At 36.4% G+C, this 12,166-nt stretch overlaps 1 protein-coding gene across 7 annotated transcripts in view; it reads left to right on the forward strand.

Annotated features, from left to right (window-relative positions):
• LOC131430306 (multidrug resistance-associated protein 1) overlaps positions 1 to 12,166 on the forward strand; it is a 63,872-nt gene that overhangs the window by 33,659 nt on the left and 18,047 nt on the right. The window contains exon 10 of one of the 7 annotated variants that reach the window (XM_058595177.1): positions 8,295 to 8,515. The exons of 5 other annotated variants lie outside the window; for them this stretch is intronic. In XM_058595177.1, the coding sequence (XP_058451160.1) occupies positions 8,295 to 8,515 (221 nt within the window). Of the gene's footprint in view, positions 1 to 8,294; positions 8,516 to 8,740; positions 8,962 to 12,166 lie in introns of all 7 variants that reach the window. One more of the 7 variants, XM_058595176.1, reaches the window with a different exon arrangement.

A 12,166-nucleotide genomic window follows, 5' to 3' on the forward strand; every position in this document is an offset into this window, starting at 1 on the left:
GCAGTATAACGTAATGCTCGCGATCTCTGAAACTATCTGTAATCTAATTCGTAAGGTTTCATAAGAATAATAGAATCGTTTGGTTGAACTTTATTTGACCCAAATACCCATCAATAGAACTTTTTTTTCTCCACTTAGCCAGTTCGTGATCGCGTCTCACCCGACACAGTCGAAAATCGTTTACGGTCGAAACAACAGAAACAAAGACAATACACCAGTGAACAATAGAGTGTACGGAATGGTCAAATACGATTTAACAAAGCCTGAAACTTGGCCTACATGACCGAATTCAATTTGTATAGATTTCAAGCGTTGCAAAGTTAGACCAGCAGCAAATGAAATTGAAATCTTACTTAAAGAACGAATGCGTCTAGACGCTAATAATGTGAGTGAGATTCAATTCAACAAGGCGTGTACATTATGTTTAAACGTGAAAGCGATGCACTTGCATTCGCTTTCACGTTTAAACATAAGAGAATATGTCGCGGTACGGTGAAATCCTTTCCATTGAAAGGAAAGTATGGCAGAATTTTTTCCCCGGCATCCGGAATAGCATGCGAGTTGTGCGTATGCAACTACGTAAGGCAATTCCATCTTACATCATTTGTGATCAAGGTGGGATACGTCATCAGCTGGTTACATGTCAGTTTTGTGAACAACCTGCACACTACGGTAAACCTTGCACTGAAACTGCGAAAAAGACTTCTTCAACCAAAGACAAGGTCAACCGTTCAACAACGAAAATTAGTGAGCGCAGTATTCATGTTTCACCATCAAACCAACCAGCAACTGCAACCAATGTACAACAAGGCGCATCTAAAGCAAATAGCTCAAGACTACGAACAACATGGAAAACGAAACGAAGACGGACACCAACAACAATACAACCGATGAGGTAATGGATGACGAGACGAGCACGAACAAAGTGCCCCTCAACCCCCCTGGAAGGGATATGGAAGCTCTTCTCCTCCTAGAAAAAGAGTGACAACGAGATCCACTTCGAAAAATCCTTTATATAAAAAATCGGCTAATTCGGCCACGTATTTATTTATTATAGTTTTACAGTTGTTCTTCGAAGTAAAGTGAGCATAAAAGTGGATTTTACGTACACTCTATCATTGATCGATTCTTCTGGTATTTTTGCATAAGAAATACCTACTTTGAAAATATTTTCTTGCATTTCTATGACATTATGAAAAGTCGCTAAGTTTTTGATCGTTTTTGCTCACTGTGCAGCGTTTTACAGAAAAAATATCTGAAGGATTTTTAATAATTTTCGTATTTCAAATGAGTTATTACAAACCAACCAACTCGCACCCTCTCATTCTGTTACTAACGCCCCCAGTCGACGTCGTTATACTCGTATTGGTCATATGCAGTGGTGGTAAAGCATCCATTCCGAACACGCAAAACGTGTTCGTTCCGAACCAAAAAGCGATCCACCATCGCGAGTATAAATTTGCCGATACCATCGTTCGAGTTAGCATCGCCGAACCAAGAAGCGATGTTGATGGTGAAAGAACCGATGCTTTAGTTTGTGAGCCTATCGTTACTAGTATGTTCATGAACATCCGATTCGAGTACTATAGGCTGTTGCTTCGGATGAACCGAACTTCCTCAGCTACGGCAGTTTGTTAGAGTGTTTGGATAGTTTAGCAGAGTATGGTTATTTTGAACATTTCCAGTAAGAGTGGGGTGTCTCAATATAGGAAATTGTAAATATTTTGACTTTTCGAAATTCTATGTTTAACTAATTGGTGAATCAATAGTAAAACAAATTTTTTTTAACAGTTTTGGTGGGCGTAGGGTTATTATATATGGAAAATTGTGAAATTTTGGGCTACTGCCAAGTCGGTGATCCATTGATTGATGAATCAATAGAAGTTCGAATTAAATAATTTTGCATACTTTATGTGAATGTAGGTAGAGTGGGTCAATGCGAAAAATTGCAAATTTTTAAACTATTGCAAACCTGATACTCTATTGATTAGTTAATCAATAGCATTTCGATTAGGATAATTTTGGTCATTTTCAACGAGCGTAGGGTGCCTGTATATGGAAAATATAAATTTTTTGACTTATCTCATTTCGATGCTGTATTGATTGATCAATCTATAGCATTTCCATTAGGATAATTTTTTACGATTTCATCGAGCTTATTTTATATTACATTTAATAGTGATAGTTTTGACATTTTCGACGACCGTAGGGTGGTGATATTTGGAAAATTTTAAAATTTTTGACTAATTTATTAATTAATTTATTTATTTATTCAATGTCGATTCAATGTTCTATTAATTTGTGAATCAATAGCAGTACCAATAGGGCATTTCCAGCGAGCGTAGTATGGTCCTATTTGAAAAATGTTAGTATTTGAATTTGCAGATCCGATGCTTTATTGAATTAAATTCGAATATGATAATTTTGGACATTTTCAGTGCGCGTAGAGTGGTTTTATATAAAAATATGGGAATAGTTTACCTTTTGCTAATTCAATGTTTAATTGATAGCAATTGGAATATTAGAATTTTAAGCATTTTTTTTCGATGGTAACGCAGCTTTATATGAAAAATTGTGTATTGTTTTGGCAAATTGGATGCTGTATTGTTTAATATATCAATAGTAGTGGTGGTGAACCATAGGATTTAAACATGCAAATTTCCGAAGTGCCTGTGATTTTGACGCGCTATTTTTTTTGCTTATCAACTGAAATAGAATATTAGTTTTGATGCTGTAGGTAGGCATGTCATCGAACCATAAATAATAAAACTACGCATCGAATGGAGCTCATTTGACTTCCCCGATGGTCTGTCAACTGAATGGTTTGGAATATATTGCTTTGCTGAACAGCAAGCGAACTTTACCGTAAATCGAATGAACAGCTTTTGCATATTTTTGCTAGGAAAATATTATATGTACAAAGCATTGGTGTTTGGTGTTTTTGACCACTACTGGTATGGAATTGGAAATAGTATAAACATTACTATTTTCTATATAAAACCATCCAGCACTCGCTGAGAATATTCCAAATTAACTAACTTTAATTGCAATTAATGCACTAATGAATATAGCATCGAACATGCAAAAGTCAAAATGTTCATATTGAACCACCGCTCGCTAAAAACGCTAAAATCATCCAATTCTACCTGCTCATCAATGATGATTCGCTTATCAATTGAACATTAAAACAGCATAAATCAAAATATTTTCAAATTTTTATATCAAACCCCCCTACGATCGCTGAAAATGTTCAACATTATCTTATTTGAACTGCTATTGATTCACCAATCAATAGAGCATCGAATTGACATTAGTCAAAATATTTTCCATATACAGGTACCTTACGCTCGTTGAAAATGCCTGAAATAACTCAATTTTATTTGCTATTGACTCACCAATTTATTAAACATCGAATTTGAAAAAGTAATAATAAATCCCTTTTTCCTATTGAACCACTCTACGTTTACTGAAAATGTCCAAATTATAGTCAAAAAGTTTACAAATTTTGCACTCGCTGAAAATGTTCCAAATTATTCAATTCTTATTGTTATTGATTCTATAACCAAAAACCATAAAATTGCAAAAAATCAAAAACTTACTATTTTCCATATCGAGCCATCCTACGCACACTGATAATGTCCAAAATAATGCCATTTCAATTGCTTTTGATCGTTTTATAAATCGAGCAAAAGATTTTTTTTATGCTGATAATTTCAATGCTTCGCCGAACACCAAGCACAGAACACCTTCGCATTAAACGAGGGAATAGTTTTCGAACCTGTCGCATGCTTACAATCGGTGAACATTTTTGAGTAAATTTGCAGAAGCATCGGCGTTCGGTTCGCAATTTACCACCACTGGTCATATGTTATCACAAACACACGGGGATGCATAAGATAGGAATTTGTGAGCACTTACATCCGCTGGTCATATTATTAGACCCATGCTGGAAACTTAATATTTCTCTGAAATATTGTTGTTACTTCCAAAGATGAAAAAATCGGCCATCAACGTGTTCAAAAAAGAAAAAAAGTCACCGTTCTTGGCTGGCCGAGAGATTTTCCAGACATGAATACTATAGAGAATGTTGGAGACTTTATGAAATGCGAAGTGTTTAAGCATGTTCTTACAACCAAACAGGATCTGATTGGTATACACATTTTTTTTGGACAAAAGTCTTCATTGCCTGATGGTGACTTCGCTTTGTCTCTCTTGGCCGATGATTGGCCGAGGCTGGTGGTGCCTTTGGTGTTGATTTGGCCGGTCTTCCACCGGCTTCGCGGCATTGAATACGGTATTGCAGTCGAGTTTATTGGCTTCTTATCTACTATGCAACATTTCTTGGCATTAATCAGTGCATTAAAGTTTATTTTCCTTGACTTTGTCGATTTGTTTGTAGTCGCCTTGACTAACAGAACCAGAGAACCAAAGTTTTTTACTTATATGACGGATGTATTGAAGCTGTCAATTTGTCCTCTTGTTGCATATCACCGGAGATATATCCAGTTAACACGATAATTTTAGCTAGTAAAAACAAAAAGATCGCGCCAATTCTCAAAAATCTGTAAATTCTGACGAATGTCGGCAAGCAATCGAAGTTTAAAAAATCTGTAAAAAGTCTTCAGACGAAAAAAGGTTTACATGTTAACTAAGAAATTTGATAATTTACAGACTAATTTACAGATTTGGCATCTCTGCATGTCACTAACAATTCTTCACGATTTGTCGAAAAAAATGGGGTGTCGGTAACCGAAATCAGTAGACATTTTTTTCAAAAAAAATCTTGATAGCGAAAATTTTGATAGCATCCGGTATTAAATCACGAAATAGATCGATTCCACCTCATAAATAGTCAATCCGACTGATGCTCTTCAATTTATGATACTATAAAAAAGTCAGAAAAACTTTTGAGTTGATTTTCACGCAATTAAAATTTGTTTTGAGCGCAGAAAAAAGTACAAGCGTCTGTTTGCTTAGGTATTCGGCACAAAAAGAACGTGCTGCTATTACACACACATGACATTTGTCGGAATCTCGCTATGTGCTTTCTGTCAAAAGTTACGGTGGGGTGCCGGAAGCTGAACACCTTACCCTACATAATATACAAACAATATTTAATCAATATTTGTTGAGTGAATGAAGTGATAGTTTAGTAAAAATAGTCTGCAGATTCGAAACATTGAATGAATCTGGTAATTAAAAGTAAGGAAAGTAAAACCTCTGCAATTGTCGTCTGTCACGACATGAAAGCAAAAACCCAGCGGATCTATTCTTGGCTATTTTTTCCACCGGATTCCACATGACCTCTAGGCTGGTCCTGTTCGGAGAAAGATAATAGGTACTATCAATCTTCTAGCACAGAGAGCAGACATCCATGTAGTGATTCCAATGTGTGTAAAAAATTTAATGGTTATTGGAAAAGTGACTACCAAGTAGCAAGTAGTAGACGCGCTTCGAGCAGCCCAGCAATCGCTTATGGCCTTTTGAGTTCGAGTTTGCATACAATGATAATTTATGAATGGCAAATCGTACTCAACGGAGTCTATTCTCTGTGCTGATATTCTATAATCGTACTATGTCTAGTACAATTCCTGATCAAAAGATTTTAAAACATAAAAGCATTGAAGTTTCTCAAAATCGAACGAAAATTTAGTGTGGTTCGATAAATCGGTTTCAATCATTTACTTTTTCACATAAATGTTGCATGCTACTACTTTTTCACATAAATGTTGCATGATGCTTCAGATGATTGCCTACTGACAGTCCAATTTTGATACACTTTTTCACTACACGATCATGATGCCTCGTTCTGGAGGTTGTGTTAAAACATGCGAATAACTTGTTAACCAAACTTGCTTCTCAGTTGATGTATGGTTTCACGTGCAGTATGACATGTGGCACTGTTCTATTGGAACCTTGTGTCGATGGAATCCAAATTTTCCATTTTAGGCAACGAATATGCCTTGCGATCTAGCTTTGAACACACAGTGTCTATCGAAGAGAAATGCAGCAGGTAACAGTTGCTATAGAGTTAACTAATGTCGTTTTCGTTTTTAAATTGCACTACACTGGTGTAGCGAAAGCTGCACTGAAACCGTTCGTTTTTACCAATTGCACTACACCAGTGCTACACTTTTTCTGCACCGATACCACTGGTGTAGCACTCATCAAAAGTTTGGTGTAGCCCTGCGCAATGGAATCGTTTATTGTAGTCAATGGTTACTGTTTATGTTTTCGTCATTTTTGTTCGTTTATTCATGCCTCAGTGTAGCACTGCACCGGTGTAGTGCAAATTAAAAACGAAAACGCCATAATGTCGTTTTCGTTTTTAAATTGCACTACACCGGTGTAGCGAAAGCTGCACTGAAACCGTTCGTTTTTGCCAATTGCACTACACCAGTGCTACACTTTTTCTGCACCGATACCACTGGTGTAGCACTCATCAAAAGTTTGGTGTAGCTCTGTGCAATGGAATCGTTTATGGTAGTCAATGGTTACTGTTTATGTTTTCGTCATTTTTGTTCGTTTATTCATGCATCCGTGTAGCCCTGCACCGGTGTAGTGCAAATTAAAAACGAAAACGCCATAATACCGTTTTCGTTTTTGAACCTAGACGTGGGCTACTCTGACTTCGAGTAAAACGAACACGTGGTACGCGCCCTAAACAACAACTCATGAAAAAAAAGAAAAAATAAACAAACTCGGCTGGATGCGTGGTGCGACCCGAGAAAATTTTCAGAGCGAAACTACGCGATTGGAGTCCGATCTAGAGCGACCTCAGGTTGCTAAAACAAAAATATCAAACGTTGTTTGGGCGACTCTGGGTCAGCTTTCGGGCTGCTCTGATCAATAAACGAAAACGGTATAAGAAGAAAGCGAATTAGTCTACCTCATTGTGGACAGTTTCATACTGTTAAGTTCTGTTGTCTTACTCAAATCTAGATTCCATTGAATTTGCTTCGGAAATTATGAACAATTTCACTGATGATTTCGATGTTCAAAATTGATCAAGGTCAATTCCAAAGGCTGTAGTGCAGTCCATTTCCGAGAATATACCTCGGTATTCTTTCTAACAAAATACTTTTTGGAATGCATAAGAACGCAAGTTCGAGTCCTGCCTTTGGGAGCTGTATCTTTTTATAAAAAATCTTCTCTGTAAGTTTTCATTCATTTAACTTCTTAATCGGATTTAATATCTTCTACGTTTCGTCCAGGGTTGGCGGTTCAATGCATAGGGCGCTGGTCTTACAAACCAGTTGTCGTATGTTCGAGCCCCGACCTGGAAGGATTCGTAGTGTCAGTAGAATCGTAGCTCTAGCCATGCAATGGTTCTGTACACTCTGAATCGGCTGCGAAGTCTGTTAAAACAGAAGGTCAAATTCCACTACAGGACTGTAATACCAAGACTTTTTTTACGTTCCGTCTTCGGCTCATCAATGCATGTTGAACTGCTAATGCCACCTCGCGGATCAACATGATACGCAAATCAGACGTAAAGTTAATTCTTTTAACAAAACACTTATTTTCACAGAAGTACAACGTATTTCTTGACTTTCTCAAACTGTTTTTTCCGTACAGTCATTGCAAAAATTGAACTTAATAATAGCGATTCTAAGTAAAAAAATGTAAAAATTAGTGAATTATTGGTAGAAAATTTTTTTCCCTGACACTTGTGAACATGTGAAAAGCACAGAAATTTCACAAAATCGAACGAAATTTTTTTTTGGTTCGATATGTTAGCTCCTGCCATTTACTTTTACATCGACTTATCGCATAGGGCTGCACTTCAGATGATTCATTCTGACGGTCCAGGTTTGGTACGTTTTTCCACATATATCGGCTAGTATGCTTAATTCTGGTGGCGGCGTCAAAACGTTAAGAATAATTGCTTACCAAATTCACCTCTCAGTTGTTGTATGGTTTCACGTGCAGTGTGGCATGTGGCACCGCTCTGTTGGAACCACTTGTCGGCCGAGTGCAGCTGCTGTGTATTTTGGGTAACCAGGGGTGGTTTTTTAAACGGATATTTTACCATTTCGTAATCAGTTCATTCCAAGTGCAACTATTTATGTACGTGGTTTTCATATTCTAAATTGTCGGTATAAATACATCAAAAATTATATGTGCAAACAATTCAAGGGATATTATAAAATAAACGTTTTTCGGAAGTTAAAAATGGGTTGCTTTCTCATTTACTTGTTCGTTTTAATAATTTTTTTCTTTATATTCATCTGGCTTCGTGATTGACACTTCCGTAAATCATATACCTATCCTGTTTCTGTATTAACTTCTAGCCATTGCTTCCTTCTTCTGTGATCTTGCACCGCAACTGGGCTCTTTGACTGCGGCGATCGAACTACACATCTCATTGCTTTCCGCTATGTTTCATCTGCCGTTGCTGTTTTTCGATGTCACCCCGACCGGACGAGTACTGTCCCGGTTTTCGAAGGACATCGATGTCCTAGATAATACGCTGCCTTTCAACATTAGCGAGCTGGTGTACTGTTTCTACGAGGTAACGATACGAATCTCTGTTTCTCTATTTCTGCTTGTTCATCCTCTCTGTAATCTAACTTGGCCATTTTCCGCTAATGATATGTATGCTGATGGAACACGATCTTGAAAGTAAAGTTGCGTATGCAACGACGGGAGCTAATTCGAAATCAATTTGAAAAGAAAAAAACAAATCCCTTTTGATAGAACTTTTATTGCAATAAATCATAAAACCGATTTTTTCCAGGTATCATTCGAATCGTGTTCGATATAACATTGTTTCTGGGATGTTGGGCGGCTGCCGTCAGAATTCACGAATTATTGCTAAACAATGTGATTCATTTGCCAATGCGTTTTTTCGATACGACACCGACCGGCCGTATACTGACTCGGTTCTCGAAAGACGTTGATGTACTGGACAGTACGCTTCCAGAATTGCTCCTAGATTGGGTTATCTGTGCAATAGAGGTAAATCGACCTGATGGGTCCTGACGGAACGGTTACACCCGATTCTGTTTCATTACTGTTTCGACTTTAACGTTTCCACTTTGTAAATATTATTCATTATGTTTGACTTTATCGTATGGAGTCGTCTAGACGTTGCTTGGAGTGAGACTGGTTTTCCCCGATTCTGTAGATATTCAAATTTAGTGGTTATGAAACAATTTAATAGGTCTGATGATGAGTCTTCAATGTTGTTAAAAGCTAGTGATAAGTGGCCGCCTATTTATATTTGTTTAATTCAGGGGTGTGGGAAATCTTATTCGACGTGTTGAATGATTGACGGTATCAAATTATTATTACTATTGGAATTGCAATATCTTATTAAAACTCATGAAACGAGAGGTAGATTGTAGTAGAAGAATGAATTCAGTAGCAAATTAAAGTTTAATTAATAGTATCCATAGGAAGAAGCAACAGACAAACAAACTATCAGCAATCCGTGAAATACTCTGCGATTGAGCTAGTCTGTAGCTGCAAGAATATAAATCGATGACATAGAACAAGCGACCAACATCAACCTCAAACTAGGGGTGAGTTGATTAGTGTGAATGTCACTTACGATGTGTAGGCAAGATCAAATAAAACTGCTACCGTAAACCGTCCTCAAAGTAAAACGAAAAACAGAGTGGGAGACTCCACAGGTTACCTTTGGAATATGGCTCTCGCACATCTGCAGGATAGTATTCAACGAAACAGCAGTTCCACGGATTCGTGTCAAGTCGCTGAGATATAATTTTTATCAATTTCATTTGCCTATCTTTTTCTATCAACTTCTCAACAGTTGTTGATAAAAATTGAAACTAAGTTGATGACGACTTTACGTCATAACAGATGAAAAATTTGATAAATCATAAGATGGTAGTGTCAGTGATAGCTGAGAATTCTGAATTTGTTGTTGAAATTTTGTCGGACATTTACTATAGTCATGTACTACTGTTCTATGCATTATTGTCACATATGTTAAGGGAGCTGATAATAATAGTGTTAGTCACACCATCATCTCACTATTCATTAAATGTTTCAATGCTGTAAGTTAAACCTTCTGCAGCTAAATTTCGAAGCTCAGTTTGTAGCTGGTTTTATTTAATTGATATTTTTCATATTAGCACGGTTCGTTTTTGGCAACATAATCATGCGAATATGCCATATGTAAACCAGATGATGGCAGAATTTTCGAGATGAAAGCAATTCCATAATTGTATTGATTTAAACTACTTACAGCAATAAATGCTGGAAGAACATAACAGCCATATACCATTCGAATCAGTTTGTCGAGATCAGCAAATGCATGTGTGACAAATAATTTCACTCATTTTTTTTCGGTTTTCTCCCAAACAAGGTTCCTGAATTATGTTTGGTTCCGATCTCTTAATCCGGAACTACGAGATGATATGTGAAACGAAATTAAAACTGTGTAACTCATTTTTCTCGTAGATGGCTGAACCGATCTAAGATTCAAATGAAATCTAAGAATCATCTAAGATTCAAATGAAAAGTTTCAAGATTCTATAAAACATCTTGTTTTTCAGTCAGATCCAACTTCCGGTTTCGGAGATACAGGGTGATTAGTATAAAAATGTCTATTTCACATAAATTGATCAGGTGTATCGGGTTAGCAGATTTGGATAATCGATAACCAAATAAACTTATTTCATTTTTGGTTGTATTCATTTTTCGTTTAGGAAGGCACCCAAAAATTCAATTCGCACTACGATTTCTCAAAGATGTCTACATTGATTTTACAACATTTTGAAACAAATGTATACTATACAGCTACTCAGGTGAATTTGTCTGACTTCGACTACACCGATTTTCGAATTCCGGTTCCAGTATCGAATCGTTTGTCTAAGCTCAATCGTTTTCTCAAAAAAAAAGCCAAATCGAATTTCAGAAACAAAAGTTCAAATTAAAATAAATCCAATTTTATCCAATTTTGACTTCCTATCCTGGAATTGTAGGATGATGAATTTTTAAAATTCAAAGCGATATAGAAGATGACAATCCCGAAAAGCTTTAAAGTTGTACTCAGAAATATTGCAATTTATTCGTCATATGGCCATACGAATCGGTTTGGGTTATGTTGGTTCCTGAATACCGGCTCTGGAAGTACCTTAAATTACCGTAAACTCTAAAGTGGAACTCACTTCGACATCTCATGGAATGTTTAATCGATTGTTCCACTTTTAGTTTCAAATTCGATCCGATTTGCAGTTTCGACATTACAGAGTTTACGGACATTACGGACATTAGAATAATGTCATGAAAACTGAAACACCGAAGAATATTCATGCAAAAAACACATGCGGATTGATAAAAAAAGGTATCATCTCACTGCTAGGTGGATTAAGTACGTTTTTTTTCCATAAATACGTTTATTTCATAAGGCATTATACATAAGTTTTTATTCACCGTAGCATCACTTTTACATAAAATTTTTATCCTAATATAATTCCAAAATAGTCACAACGATTTAAATTTATTAAAACATATTCCTCTTATTACTTAAATATCATCTTAGGTAATTCGCCATTCATTATGGAATCTACTCGGAAATATTATTTGAACCAAACGATTAACTTCTATAAATTATAAAATAAGCTGTTATTTTCAGACATTTTGTTGATAATTTCATAAAGTATTTCGAGCTTGTTTGTATCATTACATAATTTCTATTCTAATTTAGCTATTGGCTGAACTCATGGTCGCAGCTGGAATCATAACTAATTCTTAAAAGGGTCCTTTATTAAATTGAAACTCCAATTATCTTTATGAAATGATAAAAAAATTTCATGTATGGAATCAGGAATCAGGAATCAGAACAAATTGGCTCAAATGGCACGTTCCCCTTGATATTTGGAGATTTGTGCCTTGCCATCAATTTGTTTTTAGCATCATTTTCCCGATATATAAGAGGGAAAGATTGAAAGGAAATGGTAAGGGTTGGACTAGGAGGATGGGAAAAATTGACGACACAAAAACACATAAAAGCAGAAGTGAAATTCTGCACCCCTAAGGGATGCTGAACAATCTGCTGAGGATCACATTTAGTGGAAGCAGAAGGAAATTCTGAACCTCTACGAGGTCCCGAACAGTCTGCTGTTAATAAAACCTCCAACCCCCGAGAGGATTTAGAGATTTTACAAAAGCGACACCATTCTGCACTCCCGGA

The sequence above is a fragment of the Malaya genurostris genome, chromosome 2, assembly GCF_030247185.1.
Source record: "Malaya genurostris strain Urasoe2022 chromosome 2, Malgen_1.1, whole genome shotgun sequence".
Lineage (NCBI taxonomy): Eukaryota > Metazoa > Arthropoda > Insecta > Diptera > Culicidae > Malaya > Malaya genurostris.